The 19488-nt window shown below is 39.1% G+C and overlaps 4 protein-coding genes across 4 annotated transcripts; 2 read left to right on the top strand and 2 right to left on the bottom strand.

Moving 5' to 3' along the window:
- Nucleotides 1–73: 73 nt before the first annotated feature.
- On the bottom strand, nucleotides 74–5096 carry LOC311042065 (proteasome subunit alpha type-2). Its single transcript, XM_084052605.1, has 8 exons — nucleotides 5046–5096; nucleotides 4101–4177; nucleotides 3787–3919; nucleotides 3433–3555; nucleotides 2101–2182; nucleotides 1610–1683; nucleotides 1319–1376; nucleotides 74–1177 (listed from the first exon to the last, which is right to left on the bottom strand). The coding sequence occupies exons 1-8, from the start codon at nucleotides 5084–5086 to the stop codon at nucleotides 1061–1063; spliced, it is 705 nt and encodes a 234-aa protein (XP_083908731.1). The 5' UTR covers nucleotides 5087–5096; the 3' UTR covers nucleotides 74–1060.
- A 2327-nt stretch (nucleotides 5097–7423) lies between these two features.
- Nucleotides 7424–10826, top strand: mrpl32 (mitochondrial ribosomal protein L32). The gene is made up of 3 exons (XM_084051970.1): nucleotides 7424–7577; nucleotides 8172–8383; nucleotides 8986–10826. The coding sequence occupies exons 1-3, from the start codon at nucleotides 7460–7462 to the stop codon at nucleotides 9232–9234; spliced, it is 579 nt and encodes a 192-aa protein (XP_083908096.1). The 5' UTR covers nucleotides 7424–7459; the 3' UTR covers nucleotides 9235–10826.
- Nucleotides 10827–12681: 1855 nt separating this feature from the next.
- LOC311042061 (telethonin) lies at nucleotides 12682–14373 on the top strand. Its single transcript, XM_084052600.1, has 2 exons — nucleotides 12682–13054; nucleotides 13499–14373. The coding sequence occupies exons 1-2, from the start codon at nucleotides 12921–12923 to the stop codon at nucleotides 13905–13907; spliced, it is 543 nt and encodes a 180-aa protein (XP_083908726.1). The 5' UTR covers nucleotides 12682–12920; the 3' UTR covers nucleotides 13908–14373.
- A 1763-nt stretch (nucleotides 14374–16136) lies between these two features.
- On the bottom strand, nucleotides 16137–19248 carry LOC311042817 (coiled-coil domain-containing protein 127-like). Its single transcript, XM_084053838.1, has 5 exons — nucleotides 19178–19248; nucleotides 17980–18090; nucleotides 17426–17670; nucleotides 16500–16845; nucleotides 16137–16298 (listed from the first exon to the last, which is right to left on the bottom strand). The coding sequence occupies exons 2-4, from the start codon at nucleotides 18083–18085 to the stop codon at nucleotides 16516–16518; spliced, it is 681 nt and encodes a 226-aa protein (XP_083909964.1). The 5' UTR covers nucleotides 18086–18090; nucleotides 19178–19248; the 3' UTR covers nucleotides 16137–16298; nucleotides 16500–16515.
- Between the last annotated feature and the right edge of the window lie 240 nt (nucleotides 19249–19488).

Genomic DNA, 19488 nt, shown 5'->3' with positions numbered 1-19488 from the left:
CACTAGCATGCAGAGGTCACAATTTATAAATAGGGTTAACCGTTTACCCCAAAAGACATACAAGACAAGAGTCATCTATCAACATGTTTATTAAGTCCACAGATAGCCAAGGAGAAAATACAAAGTATAGAAATGTTGGAAAACTGAAAAAAGAAACTGGTACATTTTGTAAAACTAGGTGAAATCTAGTTCAATTGATCCCACACAAGCTGTATCCTGATAAGAGTTCAAGTGTATTCTGAGCAGCTAATTTAAGTACAATGGGGGCAACTTGATGTAGATCTATGAATGGTTATGATGGAAACTGTCACATCATTTGTCAGCTTTGTTATACTGAATCTCTCTTTTAATAGCTTCAGCCAACACTGGCATACTATTCAAGGTTTGGGAATGGTAAAATCAAATCAAAGTATTCAACAAAAGCATATAGATTTAATCCAAATCAGAATCCACATTCCAATTTAAAGCTGCCAGATTTCACCAGTACCAGGACAGATATTTTGATACAAAAGCCAATTCAATATATGACACATCATTTTATGATCCTAGAGCCATTGGTAGGAGTTTAAACATTGCCATTCAATGTCAATGACATACATCATTGACATTGGGTGGCTGCTGTCTTGACGTGCATGACAGAAGGGAAACATGCAGCAATCAAACATTGTGTTTAGCTGGTTTAGTATTTAACCTCAGTCATTTTTACAGATAGAAAGCAGATTTCTGCAAGCAGCAGGACTTGATAGACATCTGGGTGTCAGAAAGTCAGTTTTAATGGCAACCATGTCAGCCCCATAGGCTGGCTCCCAGTCCATAACCAAGTACTTTGTGGATATCCAAGCTGATGTTTTGTTGGTCATTGCAACATTATAGAGGGCATTATCTGTTATTTGCTATATTTCTTAGCAACATGGTTGGTGCCCACAGTAAAAATCTGGTCAAACTATTACCAACAACTCTGTGCCTTCCAAATAATGTGTCATACATCATATTGGCTGCTGCTCCGTTATGTCTTTAACTTGGAACGAAACCAGAGACGCTTGCACCAGGCGTGGTGCACTTAGGCAATGGCAGCCAGGTAGTCTTTCACCTCCGCTGGGCTTAATCGTCTGAAGCCGGCCTCATTACAGATTCCCACCTCTATGTTCTCCTCTGTCATCTGGCCTTCGAAACTCTCCTAAAAACACACAGGGAAACATAATAGATGCCATGAATTATTGATACTGGTGAGAGCTGGTGTATGGTCGTAGTCATCAAGTGGGAAAATCTATTTCTTACAAATTCACACAAGTTGTATCTTTAAAACAAAAAGGCAAACCTTCAAAGTCAGGATGGCTGTGTGGATGGCATCTTCCAGTTCCAGATCATTGTTATACCTAGAGAGAATGGATGAGATGGTCAGTCATTTTATTCTGTATTTCAGTCAATCTAAATAATTAATTATCTAATATATTATATGTTTGTTACACACTTTGGTGGATAATTCTTATATTTCATCACATGCTCGTGTTAAAATACAAAGTAAAGAATAAGTTCTACTTGTTGAGTATCTTATCTGACATGGCAAGGTACAAACACATTATAATAATGATCCCAAAAGCAAAAATACCTTTTTTCAAGGAATGTTTTTCCATTGACATAATTCTTTCCCATGGCTGTGGCTTTCCATGCAAAGTACGCACCCTGTGAATATCAGAAACATTTTTTACTAACATAATAAAACATGCTGTGAGTAACAACTGTTTAAATGGAATGAATTAATATTGGTGCCATCGGGCTATGATACTAAAAAGTATAATACCAAAAAAGCAGGATAAGAAAACAGGGATTAATATTATTTCAATGTGACAGTAATAGTAAACTGCTACTTAATTACCAGAGTGCGGAAGAGAGTATAGGAATAGAGAAATTGATAACTTTAGAATTATTGCTTTACAGATGAATTTCCTGTTCTTTTCGCCAAATTTAAAACATCAGTATTATTTATGATCAGCTGAATTTCCTGTTCTTTGCATTTGCCTTTAACAAATAATTAACTTCCTACTTCCGTCCCAACTTCCATTGAGGCTTTTGCAATAAGTATGAGTAACAAAATCTTACAGATGGGTCTGACTGGAACAAGTACGGGTGGCCTTCATCCCATCCTGCGATGAGCAGCGATACCCCAAAGGGACGCACTCCACTGGAGGGGAAATAACACAAACTCAGTGTCAAATTTCATTGGCATATTGTTGATTTACATATACGGTAGGTCAGGAGGGACTGAAATGGGTCACAGATCTACGTTTGGTAGACCCAGGAGTAGTACATAAGAGTAGTCAAACAGTAATTAAAATGGATTCGGATTCTAATACTTTTGGGATAAAGTATAACAATCAGAATAATATTTGAATGGTCAGGTAAATCTACACAAAAAGGAGTATGACTTAGTTTGTTGTCATCTACACACTAGGGCTGTCAGTTTTCCTCTATAATCGCATTTCAATGCTTTATTATTTTTAATATTCGAATATTTTATATAATATACAATTATACAAAATAATTTATGGTTGTACAATAACAAACACCCATGTGCACACATACATATATGTCAGCGATGCGTTGTTGTGGGCTTACAGATCAGCTGAGGCGGAGCTACAGCTTAACTGCATGTCGCACACGGACAGAGAGAAGCAGAGCTGAGCTCCTCTACATTACAGACGGACAATGTGTCATAATTATTAAAGTTTCTTTAAATGTAACTTTCAAGTGAAGTTTATGAGGGGAAACTTTAAGGGCTGAATCAACGTGGTGTGTCTCAGCGTGACCAGAGTCTGACACACACAGGCCGAGCGTGCACAACACAGACAGGGGTGGTGTGGCAGCAACGACGTTCTTAACTTTCTGTGTGCAGTACATGCACTCAAACTTTATTGTTGATCATGCGTGACATGATGAGAGCATTTCTTTTTGCATTGGTAGGTCAGGAAATTAAAACATTTAAAAAAAATAAAATAATGTAAAACTTTATTTTTAAAAACTACATTTGAATGGTAATTTTAGAATTCTAATGTAATACAAAAATCACATTTGAATTATGAAATTTGTTCTGACAGCCGTACTACACAGTACACACACATTACAATAAGCACAGACACAGAAATATAGAAAAGAAAAAGTTAATGCATATGAAAGGCTGTACGATTGGGTACAGAAGTCTCTGTTAACAAAACCAATGTATTAAACCAATTACTAAGTAAGACCATTAGAAAGACTATGTACATTGCACTGGCTGATCTTTCAAGAAATTCAAACATAAAATTCAAGGTCTTTATACAGCATATGTGCTCTGTGTGTGTGTGTGTGTGTGTGTGTGTGTGTGTGTGTGTGTGTGTGTGTGTGTGTGTGTGTGTGTGTGTGTGTGTGTGTGTGTGTGTATGCGTGTGTACCCACCCAGACTGTGTGTACTCTTGCATAACAGACGCCACTCTCTGGACCAGCTGGCCAGTAGGAATTGGCTCCTGGTAAACCAAGAAATACTGCTGAGCCAACTTCCTGGCTCTACGCACTAAAACCCTGTAAGAAGAGCACAACTCATCAAAAAGTGTTTGAGTGCATGTATACATCCATCCGAGTTATATTCCAGCACTTCCCACAACTTGTACATATACAATTCACAACAATCCTGTATGCGGGTTGACTTAGCTTGGCAGCCAAGTTATATGCCACTTCTATTTGGATGTCATTCCTCCCTCTCCCTTTTCAAACATGCACAGAATGAGAGATGAGACCGATACCAGTTCTTACCTGTAGTCAGGTCCCATGCCACTGTAAACCATGCCTATGTGTTTGGTGATAGGCTCCACCTTGTGAACACTTTGCTCATCATACAGGATGGACTTCTGTTTCTTCTCTGTTGCTAGGACAACGCCATTTGAGGCTGAAAGAAATACAGTGTTACAATTAATTCAACAAAAAACACAAATAAACGTTTCACTTGACTAATATTTAACTACACTCAGGCATGCTGAAGCAGAGAAATTATTAAAATCAAGAAAAGCATAAATGATTTGGCACTTAACTCCCTTAAACTCATAATGCTGAGTCTGATTCTTATTTACCTTTGATTCCCACTGATGGGGCTCCAGCTGCTACTGCTGCCAGGGCATATTCAATCTGGACCAGTTTACCTGAAGGACTGGAGAGGGAACAGGAGAGTTTACTGTGAGATGATGTGCAGAATATAGATAGAATGCAGTGATATCCAATTAAAACTAATTAAGTTGAACTAATTTCGCGTTGACAGACTTGAGGGCATTCAAACGGGGAGGCCAGATAAATCAAGAGTATTCCCTTATAAATATTTGAGAGAAACAACTCAATTGACAATTAATTAGTAGCATGGCGTTGGGAGGGGAAAGTCGATGTTGTAGGAGCTCTTCATGCACCTCACTTATATTGGGATGTTGATATTTTGTCATGTTTAGTGTTAATGTGACTTTTTCTTAATTGTTTAGCTCTACATTTGTGATTTTGTAATTGCCATAAATAAAATAATTCGTCCCACTCTTTTACACCGGTAAACTAGTTGTGATAGGTTGACCGTTCAGACAATAAGCGTGAAGCAGAAAATTGATCAAAAGCCTTAAAGCAACAATGTAATAAAACTGAAACCAAAAGTTGAACCGATTATTGTCAACACGGCCAACATATTGTAGCCTGCATAACTGGCCACGATGGCCAATGAGACTTTTTAGTATTATTTTTTACGTACATAAGCATCATTAGTGTTTAATAATAATGATGATTACATAATCTTAACAGTGAGTGTACCTCAGCAGAGCATTAGAAGCACACACTAGCATGCCATGCTAACAGCTAGCTCATTGAACAGCGCCTCCTGTACAATGACAGTGCATCGTGAACAACCTGCACTTAAAGCCTTTATTTGTGACCGCAGTAACAACCTGCTCTCGTGTCAAAGCCTATTATAAAGCCCTGCTTTAAACGGCACAAGTCTGCAGCTGTGTGTGCTCATTTCATATGATTTTAATCAAAGTTTTTACCTGAATGTGGTGAGAGAAAAACTGTATCCGCGTTCCGCCATCTTTGCTGTGCTAGTGAAGTGATTGTGACGTAACGCAGTGTCAAAATGTATGATTGGCTACGAGCTGCAGGCAGTAACAATAGATATGATTGGTGGAATTTACACTTGGGTCAAATATTTTTCTCTTTTTTTTTTACGTTTTAATAAATTAACAAACCATCAGTTTGTCTACCCTTGTTGTTGTATATAATTATGTAATATAATAAAATAAACGCTTTTCATTCTGAAATTATTCGTGCTTCTGTCGCCAGTGTTGCCATGTACGCTTATTATAAGCGGATTTGGGATTGTTTTTCTGCAAAGTTTGATTGAATACTTTATTTAGAAGTTTGCAGATAAAAAAGCACATGGAAGTACAGTTGAAAATACAAGGTCAACAAGGTCAAGTTGCTTATAAAATATTGTCAAATATTGCGGCATGGTCATGCTGGACCTCCAGAAGGCTTTTGACACCGTTAATCACCCAATTATGATCAATAAGCTCAAAGCAATAGGCTTTGATGACACGTCGGTGAACTGGATGAGATCCTACCTGGAAGGGAGGGAGCAAGTGGTGGAAGTAAACGGCACCCAGTCCCCTCCCCTCCCAGTGACTTGTGGTGTTCCTCAAGGAAGCATACTAGGACCACTACTGTTCCTGATATATGTGAATGATATGTCCTCAGCTTGCGACTGCAAACTGTTCCTGTTCGCAGATGACTCGGCTCTGCTGGTCTCGGACAGGGACAGGCTGCAGGTTGAGAAAACTCTCAGCACTGAACTCAACAAGATCTGCATCTGGCTCTCCGACAACAAACTCTCATTACACCTGGGTAAAACTGAATCCATCCTCTTTGGGTCCAACCCTAACCTTAGAAAGGCTGAGAGTTTCTCGATCAAAGTGGGTGAAAATGTTATCACAAGAAAGGAGGAAATTACCTACCTGGGTTCCATCTTGGAGGCAAACCTCTCAGGTGACAAAAACGCTGAAAAGACGATCAAAAAGGTCCACAAAATAACACGGAGGATGTGGAGGCTTGTTCGTAAAGTCAGTAAGAATACTCTGAAGATTCTTGTAGGGGCCCTCATACAAGGTCATTATGATTATGCATGCACTTCATGGTATCACAACACCTCCAAGGCCCTAAAAACAAGGCTCCAAACATCCCAAAACAAACTTGTAAGGCTACTTCTTGGCCTCAATTACAAAGCCCATCTAACCCATGCCCATTTTGCTAGGCTTGGATGGCTTAGGGTTGAGGACAGAGTACAGCAACTTGCTATGGGCCTGGTCTTCAAGATACACCACAACATTGGGATCCCCCTGTATTTGTCAAAATACTTCCAAAATGTTAATCAAGTCCATGATCATAACACCAGAGGCAGCTCCACAAACCATGTTCAACCCAGATTTGGCACAACAAAGGGAATGAACTCTTTCTCATGCTATTCATCTAAAATGTGGAATGCCCTACCAAAAGGAGTAAAGGAGTGTAAAACCCTACTCACTTTCAAAAATGCCCTAAAGATACACCTTCAGGAGGCTGCAATTCAAAAATGGCCCCTGTCCAAGTCCTAACCTACCCCATGTCCTAACCTAACCTACCCCATGTCCTAACCTAACCTACCCCCCCCCCCCCTCTCTTTCTTTTTGTACATATTTTTCACCCTTCATACTTCATACCAGTAACCTGTAAACTGATTGTATGACATTCTGTATAGTAGTGTGTATATCTGTCTGTCTCTTATATGTCAACATGATTTGTGTGCATGGGGATCTCATCTTAAACAAGCTACGTGCTTAACTGAGCTATCCAGTTTAGTAGACCTTGTATTGCGAATTTGTACTTCCATGTACTGTTATGTACTGCCATGTACTGTTCTCATGTCTTACTAAATAAAGTACATCAATCAATCAATCAATCAATCTAGTTGCGGGTTGCAGTTTTTTGCAAGTGTAGTTACTTATTTGTGCTTGTTTCCTAAATGCTGTTTAAACCAGTGGTTCTCAAACATTTTCATGTCAAGGACCCTCAAATTAATATGTGTTTGTCCACGGACTGAAAATATTTTGTGCCAGAGACCCGTGTACCAGATTTGTGCTGTTAAAATATTCCACATTGTTCAATTGTTTCCAAAATTCTTTTGAAAATAGCAGATCTACAAGCTCACTGTACTTTCCTGTGCTTATTTTTTTGGCAAACTGCTAAGAAAGTATTCAATCAATCAATCAATCCATCAATCAATCAATCAAGTGTGGCCAGATGCTTCTTTTGGACTTGTGTTCATAGACCCGGTTGCTTACTTCTCTCATCAAATCTGGCAACACTGCCTGTCGCGGATCGATGACGCACAACGTCATTGACCGTGGCAGCTGACAGAAAGGAAACAAACATGCAGCGATCACATAATATGATGAGTTTAGCAGGTTATTATATAGTGAACCTCAAACGGTCACTCTTACAAATAGAAAGCAGACTGCTACAAGCAGCAGGGCTTGAGAGACATTTGGGTGAGTCGGAATTAATGTCCGTTTTAAACACGTGCTGATCAATTTCTCTCTCTGGTTCAATTTATCTTTCCATTCCATTTATATTATTTAATTAATGTCTAAGTTCCTGTCACATACCTTAAAAATGGCACCCATGATTTGCAGTGGTGTAAAGTAACTATGTACATTTACGTACTGTACTTAAGTACAATTTTGAGGTATTACTACTTTACTGGAGTATTTCCAATTTTCAGCTTTTACTACTCCACTGATCAGAGGCAAATATTGGACTTTTACTCCACTACAATTCTTTGAAAAGTTTAGTTACTAGTTACTTTGCAGATTTTATTATTACAAAACATACAAAGATTTTAATACATTGTATACATATGATACCTTGTGAAACACGACATTCTGCATAATGAGTACTTTTACCTTTTGGTACTTTAAGTATATTTTGATGCCAATACTTATACTTTTACTCAAGTAAATTTTGATTACCATAGTAACAGAGTATTTCTACATTGCAGTATTGATACTTTTACTTAAGTAAAAAAAAAAAAAGAAGTACTTTTTCCACCAATGCTCATGATTTGCCCTGTTGTGTCTCTCTAGCTCCAGCGCTGGTTGTGAATGGAGCCCATGTCCTGCCTCAGCTGTTGCCCCAGCAGGAAGAGGAGATGCTTGAGGAGGGGGACCAGCACACACCAGATCAGCCCCCTGATCTGCTGGACAGCATCTTCTGGATGGCAGTACCCAAGAAGAGACGAACTATAGAGGTCAATCGTACCAGGAGGAGATCAGAGACCAAACTCCTAAAAGTCAAGGTACATGTTGTGGAAGCCTCAGCAATACTCTCTATATGTCACAGTTACATAGACTGTAACTAGCCGCAAGCAACTCAGATGCTATAATGGTATCTGGCATCTAGAGTTGCAATACCAACCAACCCTTGACCCCCCATTCATCCAAACACAAAAGTCCTATCTGATTGTATTAAACTACGTTAAACTCACCAATATTGCAGCTGTAAGTAAAGCTTGGATTATCCTTTTGTATCTATCAAGTTTTTGTTTCATAAAATTCCACTGCAGATATGTTATGAGCTAATTTCTGTCAATAAATTCTGTGCAGGTGATTATTTTTGTAAGTGTTCAAGGTTGGAAGCGCATTATGTGCAATTGTGGATCTGGGATCAGTGTTTGTAATACCATTTTGAGAATGTGGCACAGTATAAAATTGGGGCACCACTAGGTCATATACTTAATACCGTATGTTTAGCCCTTTTTTTGGTTCATTTAATTGTACGTATAACCTTTAGAAGATTGAATATTTTCAAAGGGAAACAGGCTCCCAACTCTCAACTGCAGGTTGAGAACGGCAGCTCTGGTTATGATGTTCGAGTCTTTGTTCCTCCCTTCCTTCCCAGACCAATATAGAGCCTTGTCCAGAATGTGGCCACCTGAAGCAGAAGCATACCTTGTGCACGTTCTGCTACGAGAAGGTGCGTAAGGAGACGGGAAAGATTCGCGCGCAGATCAACGCCATGGAAGGTGGTCCACTGAGGGCCCCCGCCACCGACACCGTGGTCTTATATGAGGGCGAGGTGCCACAGGACCAGGACAAAGGCAAGCGGATTGTGGAGCTGACCAGGAAACGGCCTGCTTGGTTCAGCTAATGCAGAACATTATCCTCGTTAGCAATATAACAGTAACGCTGTGACTGTTATATTATTTGTTTGACAATAAAAAACATGTATTTGATAATAAATGACTCTACAGTGCAGGTATAACTCTTTTATAACTGTGATTTATTTTTAACTTAAAGAGTAAAGAGTCCATCGTTCTTGCTCTCATCTACTCCATGTCTTTGGAGTAGAAGACAGTAATGGAGCAAGTTTTCAGTTTTGAATAAAAGATAATCAAAACGTTGGTCAGGTGCCAACATACTGTACATGTACCAATTTAAGAGTACAAATTCTGCACATTGTCAAAACCCATGGAGAGGCTCTTCAGATGCAAACATAGAAAATGTTTTTACTTTTTATTGGTGGAAAAGGTTATTCAGTCAACAGTCAATCCATCAATATTTTATGGTCAATGTAGGTGATTACTCACAGCAGAATTCAACAAACACTAAAGGAATTAGTCTACAAGTGGTCTTTATTCACTCTTTCAAGTTTCTTCCTCTGGAAACCTGGAGAACATTGCCATTGAGTTCCAACATACTATACAAGGGGTGTTGTCAGGGTCTTATGACAGACCAGCTTTAAATAGGGTGTCTATTTTTAACTACCTTATTTCATGTTACCATATGAAATCTGATTTAGTAAATGCAAAATGAGACAAATCCAAAATATAAATGAATGTGGTTACACTTAGTGAAAATGATTACAGGAGATACTTTAGTGATGACTACTATTTCGTACATGGTGGAAAAGTCATTTGCCGTTTCTAAACTTGGATGGATGGCCATTTCCTTTGTATTTGTAAATTCAACTGTTGCTATGGCAACTATGAATTTAGATTTTGTTTCTAGAGTCAGTTGCCATGTCATGAACCCATGAAGTATTGGTCTGTGTATTCCCTGGAACGGGCTGCGTCCTGGATCAGTTTTGCATGCCTTCCATTGCTCAACATCATCTTGTCCATCTTACTCTGTTTCACTCTTACAGATTGGATCCAGCTGGGCACTGCCCAATAAAAACATGGTATCAAAGTTTGAAGTTACATTAAATTATGGTAGAATTATTATCGTCATTACCTAATGTGTCCCCAGTCACATGCAAAAGTGATGTTAAGTAGTTGTTTTACTTCTGGCAGCTTTCAATTCATATTTCAAAGTGTTTGAAAAGAGAATTTTCAGTATTTTATGTGCCTATTGATTAGGATGGGTTGTATACAGAGGACACATTTGTGTAAATGTAGATGGCAATACACATACATTACATTACATTATTACATTACATTACATTACTGTATAAGACACATTCCTGGTGGCTACATAATAGAGGTTTGACAAGTGCAACCACACTTGGTAATCATAAAGAAACATGAAAATGTTTCACCAAAGTGACTCATCTCACTTGATGTTATATACTGTACAGTATAACCACCATTAACAAAGTGTTAGGAACCATTGCGGTAGCAGTTTAAGCATATGAACCTTAACATCCCTATTCTGGAGTGAAAATATCTGATCTACAACCTGTGCATAGTGATCTTGTAGATCAGCTCATTTCAGCAAAGAGATTTTGTATAGAGGGGGAAATAAGTGGTTAAGTGGGTCATTTTCATTATAAGCCTTGTGTGAATTCTGTAATCACTACATACAAATAAAACAATACTGAATAAAATAATGGACAAATTCTCCCCATTTATCAATGTTATTTGTGTGTGGATTGTGCGAGACCCTCATCCATGTCTGCCTTGTGGAGGAGAAAGTCTGGGCACACAGTAGATGCTCCTGTGCAAATAGATTAAGATCAGTATCAAGGACCGTGAAGACGATGCAAGGATTTACGTGTGGGATGGATTTCTGGTGATACTGAACATGACCCTTGTTGACTGACTGCATGCAACAGCTGAACGTTAATTAGTTGGAGGTATGGTAAGTAAAAAGTCAGCTTTCTCTAGTTCCCCAGTTTGAGAACTCTTAACAAAATATCATGAGATAGATATCAGTCACCACCTCACAGCTGTGTCAAAGTGTAATGATTTGGCTGCAATAATGAAACCTGACACTGCCGCCTAAATGTCTGCTATGAACACTTCATTCTTATAGAGACCCCATTACGCCTGACACTAATTAATGGTCTAATGGTTTTATGTAGTGTACCTTAAAGGGATAGTTCACCCCCCCAAAAACTTGTTTTCTATCGATTAGTCACCCCATGGAGACTTGAATTCATGGATACGTTTTTGTTGCATTCCTAAGCCAATAATTTGATGACCGGAAGCGGTTCCGGTAGGAGACACAAAGAGTCTCTTTTGTGTCTCCTACCGGAACCGCTGCCTACCGGTCCGCTGGTCATCAAATGCTTAAAAACAAAAAAATACTATGAACTATCCCTTTAAGTTACTGGTAGGCTAACTGACAATACATACTGCTCTGCTTTTCACAAATACAGTGCAGTGCAAGCTATTAATAGTTATATTTTCATGTAGGAAAATAATATACTGTAATGTTCGACAGATGTTGAGTAGCTCCCTTAGCAATTGGAGGAAGAATTTTGGGCAATATCTGTTTTACTGTCTTGTGATGATTAACAACAAGCCAGACAGACGTCTACAATTCTCTGCAGTCATCAATGCCTATATGTTCAAGGCCATGGAGTAATATTTTGGTCCATGCAGAGCATTCAGATTTTCTGGGCTCATGGCTGTAGTTTATAATATCTTCATGAACAAAGTAGTAGACAATTTAACCACAAGATCGAACCTCAGTGAGCCTCCCTATTCTGGGAGAACATTCTACAAGCTTACAACACAAGCTTATACCAGTCCGGCTATTGAGGATAGAAGATTTAGTACAGTAGCGGGAAAAAGGAGGGAACTTGGCTTAGACCCCTGGGGGACTTGGGTCAACGAGGTGGTATAAGTAGTTAACAAATGTAAGAAATACAATATAGCCTACACTGCATAGCACAGTATCATCAGTCAAGTTAAATTTGCACACATGTAGGTGACAAAGTATATTTCTAGGTCAAAATGTACAGTGAGTTGTGATCAGATTGCTTTCACCTATATTCATCCTGCAACAAGTGATCATTCTGATCAATGTGAGACAAATCTGAGGAGTTTAGGAATCTGATCTGGTGGGGTTAGCAATAGATTATTTCTGAATCAAATAGCAGATTAATGTTGTCATATTTGACACCAGAGCTGGGAACACACACACACACACACACACGCACACGCACACGCACACGCACACACACACACACACACACACACACACACACACACACACACACACACACACACACACACACACACTTCCACTAAAACTGCTAACCTTCAGGATGGATGAAGTGGGGACATTCACAGAGTTGATTACAGTGTGATGCGATCATGCGGAAGACTAAAAATAGAAGCCAGAACTTTATATTTAAGGGGTTGCACAACACACACAAAATCTCAGACCCTTAGGCACAACAGACTCAAACGCACACAATCGTAACTTAGTACCTTAGATCAGTCTCTCACACACATACAGTAGATCAGTAAATCTCAGTGATTTAGGAAAACACGCATCCTGAATCCTGAACCACCATATTACTGTGGACTCTTAATTCTGGACAAGAATAAGGAATCAGACCATTTGTATTTTTACACATTGGCCTACCCACAAACATAACTCGCCATGCATTGTGTGAGCAGAGGAGGCAGCTACCTGCTGAACTCCCATTCTGATGTTCAAGAAGCTGACCAGTTGAAGATTGAAAGCTACAAAGCCGATTGGCTAAATCTGGTAATGGAGACAAGACCACAGCACCAGTAGGTGGAAGCCTAATTTTGTATTATTAGGTACATTATTAGGTATTATGTCACTCTGTCATATCCTGTTGTGTCTTGTACTATCACTGTCTATTGTGTTCTATTCAATACACGCCAATGTAATGTGGTTTGTAATTTATGGTTACAGTGGCGTTGATTTATCATTCCACAAGCATTTGGATTAGTTTTTGTTTCTTCAGTCACAGTATAACACTGAGAAAGGAAAGAAGGTAGAACTGGTAGGCTATGTACATATCTATGCTCTATATCTATATATTATCAGACTCAACTTTGAGCACAAGTATGAACGTAATCTTGTGAAGCATCACTGTGAACACTCAATCAAAAATGAATAAATTGTGTGTGTGTGTGTGTGTGTGTGTGTGTGTGTGTGTGTGTGTGTGCGTGTGCGTGTGCGTGTGTGTGTGCGTGTGTGTGTGTCAGGCTGACACTGTCTGAGAAAGATGTCTCTCGCAGAGAAAGCTATGAGCAGCAACAGGTCATCCACTTCCTGGCTTACAGAAGTCCCAGCCAGATAATGAGGCTTGGCATCCAGGGAGGAGTCATGAAAGACCACCACCACCTGCCACTGGAAACGTCCCCTCTTATGCCAGTCATTGAGCCCCAAAGGGCAGAATCCCCCTGGAAGATCTGGAACGCACTGCGAGCCATCTCCCCCTGCTGGCCCATTGAGGATCAGGACCATGTGACTAATGGTGTGTGTGTGGACAAACAGGAGGTCTCAACCATTACTAAAGACCTAAAGAAAAACCTCACCAAGCCAATCAGAGTGAATTTCAGAGCCTCCTCCAGCCTCATGTCATCTCCAAGGGAGACAATTACAATTATGTAATGAATAAAATATATAATTTATCTATGCATATCGCAAATCTTACAAGCGAAGACATTAAGAATTTTAAATGTTAAACATCCAGTCCAGTGACTATAATACAAAAATACTTTCTCACATTGTCAACTGCAGTTGAACTTTAGAACAAGTAGAATTTCCTATACATTAACCACCCATTTTCAGATAATGTTATTAATTGTAAAACTCATAGTATGGAGTTCCAGCAAATCCCATGTTTATTTGTATAGCACATTTCAACAGCAAAGCAATTCAATGTGCTTTACATAAAACTTTAAGTACTATATGTGTACTGATTATGTGCAGCATGCTTAGTTCACCAAATTGAACAGGCTGCTTTGTGTGCTAACACAAACTTATGTTATGACAACAGCATTGCAATGGCAAATAAATCAAGTGTGGTGTCCTTCACATGCACAAAACATCAACAATAAAGTTTTAAAACAATTAACACATTGGACTCTGAGATTCTTTCCCCCTCTATATCATCTAAATGTATTATGATTCAATGGGCAAGAACCAATATTGAACATAATATATGAGATGATGTGTACATCCTAACAGTATTAGTTTGATAAAATATAAAGGAGTTTCATCACATTAGATATCATGCTGTTTGATTAGTTCACAGTAGCTGTGATATGGCAAGAGATCCAATCCAATCATGGTATATGGATATAACGTAGAAGGAAGGGAGAGAAATAATAAAGGAAAAACGTAAATATTTACTATTGTACTATTTACTATTGTTTCCATGACTTTGAGACACAAAACTACCATTCATGAAAATCTTCCCATTTGTTCTTAAGTTGCTAACAAAGAAAACATGCACCCACACACGCAACCTTACAGTATGTGCTTCTAGGTAATCAATCAATAAAATCTTTCATCTGGACTCAATGTATACTCATTTGATGACACTGTAATGAATGTGAAACATAAGATGTAAATGTGAAGGTTCTTTCAAATACAATGTTATTCATTCATGCATTATGTAAGATAAAACCTAAATCCTGCCTTATAATATATAATTTATGAGCTATGAAGGATTTGGGGATTTTCTTTTAGTATTGCAAGAAGGTTTGTAACCATCCAAAGTCAACTAGCTACGGAAATACTGTATGTTTAAAAACTGTCGAGTGCAGTTGAAATTTATAGTACATTTTTCATTACATAAATATGAATGTGTGACTTAATTATGAGTGGCATCATTTACATTCACAAAAAATGTGTACTCCATAAAAACACCAACAATAATGTTTTGAAACAATTTATTAACCAATTGGTTTCTCTGTCTATATATCATCTCAATTGTATGGTTCTTAATCCATTATTTTCTGTATGTATGACATTGCTGTCAAGGCAAGACTGTATATTCTACATACAGATGAGACAAGGTGTGCATCCAAATAGTAATACAGATACAACATAAAGTGGGAGTACACATCACACGGACTTCACAGTAACTGTGATACATATGGCAAGACATTGATTTGGGCAATCCAAATCATGGTATACATCATGTAGAACAAAAGGAAATATAACATGGGAAGTAAGTGCACGAATGAGCATGAAACAAATCATGATAACAGTATTTGACTGTTCTCTCTGTTCTGTATTTCTAAACTCTTATCAAAGTCAACATACAGTTCACGTTAGTTAAATTACTGTTGACCTCACACCACTTATGAAGCATGCATACAGTGCACATGCATTAGTAGCTACAGCAAATAACAATTGACTTGTGTGTGAACAGTGTCAGACACCATTCAACTGGCTGTTTGACATTGTCGTCTGGAGTGCAGTGCAATGCAGGCGCCACGAGAGAAGTTCTACTTGGACAGAGTAGAACTGGGGGGGGGGGGGGGGGGGGGGGGGGGGGGGGAATTAACAACAAAATAAATTATAACAATAATCTCCTTGGCCCACACAGTTACATCAATACGCTGATGTCAAGTGTTGATATTTTAATGCAGTGTAAAAACAGCATATTGTGAAGAAAAAAAAGACAGTAGGACATTGAAAAAGAACATCATAATAATTTAACAACTAACACTTCAAGTCATATAGGTACTTGTCGGTGCAAGATTCATCATAGCAAGGGGCATGAGGTGCTATATGATTGACAAAAATCTGCAAAGGTGCTATAGGATTGACAAAAACCTGCAAACAAAATGGCTGAATGAAGAAATGTCCCTTTATTTAAAAGAAGATAAGATCAGATACAGTATACATATAACGGCCCCATTCAATGCTTCTGTAAGTATTCCATGTAGATTGGGAATGGTGGGTGCAGTGATGGTGATGCACATTTTTCCATGAACTCTTCCTTCTCACTAATACCAGCTTTTTTTCCTAAGGTCACTTGAGACTAGCCTCGGAAACCCATGCCTTTTTTTTTGTTTCAAAAGAAAAAAAGCCTGGGAGAACCTTGCAGGAACGCTGGTCTTAGGACCTTGTTATCTCCTAACCGATCAGAGTGCTCCAAACCCAGGCGCTGGTATCCAGCGCCTGGGTTTGGCTCCGCCCTTCAAGACCATCGATTGGGCTCGTTCTTTCAGTCTACTTGAGACTGACCTCCACATGATATGACCTACTTCGCCGTATCATGTTTTTGAGGATTGACCTGCTCCTGCCAGTATTTGAGATATACCCACATGAGGTTACCATTCTTCCTCTGGTCCACATTTCCATTTTTTGCACAATACTTGTCATTCTCAAAAATATTCCTCAGACCTGCCTCCAGATCCGGGACTCCCTCGATGGGCTCCCTGATGGCCTTAAGCAGCATTTTCTTCTCTATTTCCAGCCGGATCGTTCGAGGAAGGAAGGGGGAGCAATAGGCGTCCTGTCGTTGCATCAGCTGATCCTCCAGCTCCTTCAAAGTGGCTGTGGCCCGATGTTGCCACTCCTTTTCTCGTTCCTTACAGTGGAGAACAATAAGCATTACTCATACTCTTATCCAGGGCAACTTTTACACTCCATGTATGTAACCAAATGGACCCATACTGAACATTATGTACACTGAGTTAAATTAATACTAAGGATTATACTGTTTACAGAGAGAAAGGTCAGAGTGAGTGAACCAACAATAATAGGGCAATAAGTGGTAAAGGAATCAGAGTGCTAAGAAAAGAGAAATGTCACCGGACAGAGTCTCTTCATACATGGGATATTTGTGGATTTATAGATCTTTTTGGAGAATCTGTCAGGGACGGAATAGCGCTAGTTTTGTTTCACTCGGTTTCCTGCATACAGTACGTGTAATTTATAAACAGGAACCATCATGCATATCATGCATGTCTTAAATGAGGCCCTGATTGGCGTTCGGCATGTGCGTGGCCTGTGTCAAACCTGGATCCTCGAAATGCTATGTCTAAAGACCCGATTTAGTTGTAAAACACTATATTATTGCTTTGGAGCTATGCAGAGTGCAAGAAACTACCAGACTTTCCCTCTCGCTCACTCTCTTTCAGACACACACAAATACACACACTTTTCACCTGCTGTAATTGTTTCCTTTCTTCTATCAGCTTTTGGCTCTGGGAGACTAGTGCCTTCTTGTAGCCTTCAACTCTCTGCCTCTCCTTCTCCAGCTCCAGTTCCAGCGTGGCCATCTTTTTACGCTCCGCTGTCAGGGTCTCCCGGTACCGTACCTCCATCTCACCGATCTCTGTCAGCATTTCCTTGCCGTACTGTTCCTTAAAGTTACGGATCTCTTTCTGAGACTCCCTGCTCCAGATCCAACCTGAAGGGTTTTGGACAAATTCAGAAAATGAATTAGCAGAAAATCAATGGACAGTCTTCCATGGTAAATTGTAGATTGTAGGATGTAAAATGTATGTAAAACAATATGAGTAATCAACTTTTCCACCATACTTTGGGTTCAATAATTTGCAATATTACAACAACAACAACAAAAAACATGTTACACAAAGTGTAATGATTATGTGGATGACACATTATCACGTCAATCCGACTACATTTGATACTGCTCCAAACAGTTGCTAGATCTCAACTCACTCACTCTCACACACCTTACGGAAGACAGACTTACGGAATGCAGCCAGTCCCAGCATGGGGACCAGTAAGGCATAGTTCCATTGGTTTCCTCCTCTTGGTTCTGGCTCATTATTCCCAAAGGGGATGTTCAAGTTGTTCATGAAGTCTGCAAGAAGCAATTGGTGTTTTTATTATTGGATTCACACTTTAACATGTTGGCTACTTGGCTTGTTAATTGAAACTGGTCTATCTGTCTGTCTGTCTGTCTGTCTCACTCATACTCTCGCTCTCACACACACACACACACACACACACACACACACACACACACACACACACACACACACACACACACACACACACACACACACAGAGTAATACCATCTGTGGTACTAGCTAACAACAATGATTACTAACAGTAGCTTAACCTAGCTAACTGATAAGAAATACAAAAAAAGTGAAGAATTAGTGCAGCCAATGCCATGGTCATTCTTTATTAATGGCTGGAACAGATTGTTCCAGGATACACTTATACAGTTAGAGCTGAAATGTAAATTGATGACTTTGTTGGGATGATAGCCCTCTATCTGGGTTCCCAAGGGTAGGGCTATAGGGGCAAACATGTTAAATAACAGGGTGTGCGTGACAATGCAGTGGTGGAAAAAGAAATGTAGAAATACTCTGTTACAAGTAAAAGTCCGGAATTCAGAATTGACTTGAGTAAAATTACAAAAGTATTGGTATCAAAATGTACTTAAAGTACCAAACGTAGAAAGTACTCATTATGCAGAATGTCCCATTTCACAAGTTTTCAAATGTTTAAAAATATTTTGAAAATAGCAAATGTATAAGATTTTCCCTGAGATGTATGTGGGTAGAAGTAAAAGTATTGTAAATTGTCAATACTGAAGAAAGCAAAAAATAGCTCAACATTGTACATAAGTACAGTACTTGAGTACATGTACTTAGTTACTTTACACCACTGAAAAGCAGGCATGCAGGCTAGACAACTAGCTTAATTTATCAAGCCAGCAATAAACACAAGGTGTCAGCCTATCACACAACCAGCCCCTAAACAACAACACTAGCATCCGTGGATGCTAGGCTAGTTAGCCGTGAGCTAAGAAGCTTGCAAAGACAGTTTGCTTGTTATATTTTCTGAGCACAGCAGCTTAATAGCAGCACAATCGCATTGTTTTATGGTACATAAAACGTATCTATTTATGTGATCAACATGGCTATCTCTATCTCACCTTGAATGAAAGCCTAGGTCACTTTATGCGTATCCTTACACAATATTTTACGCAATATTGTTAGACAACCGAAAACAGCCCACCTGTATTCCTTCAGGGGGGTGAGAGAATGTAAAGTTGGGCGTTGCCCCTTTAAATCCAAATGGTATGAAGTACGCGTGTACTTATTGTATTATGGGAAATATTACATGTACGTTTTACTATATAATAATGTGGCATGTGTTTAAAACAACGACAATGTTAGTCGTTATATTTGGTTCACCCCCCCCGGATATACGACATGGTTTGCTCCAGACTGTGCCACAGAAATG

The sequence above is a fragment of the Gymnoscopelus microlampas genome (assembly GCF_963454915.1).
Source record: "Gymnoscopelus microlampas genome assembly, chromosome: 3".
Lineage (NCBI taxonomy): Eukaryota > Metazoa > Chordata > Actinopteri > Myctophiformes > Myctophidae > Gymnoscopelus > Gymnoscopelus microlampas.
This window is presented reverse-complemented; position numbering and strand designations above follow the sequence as displayed.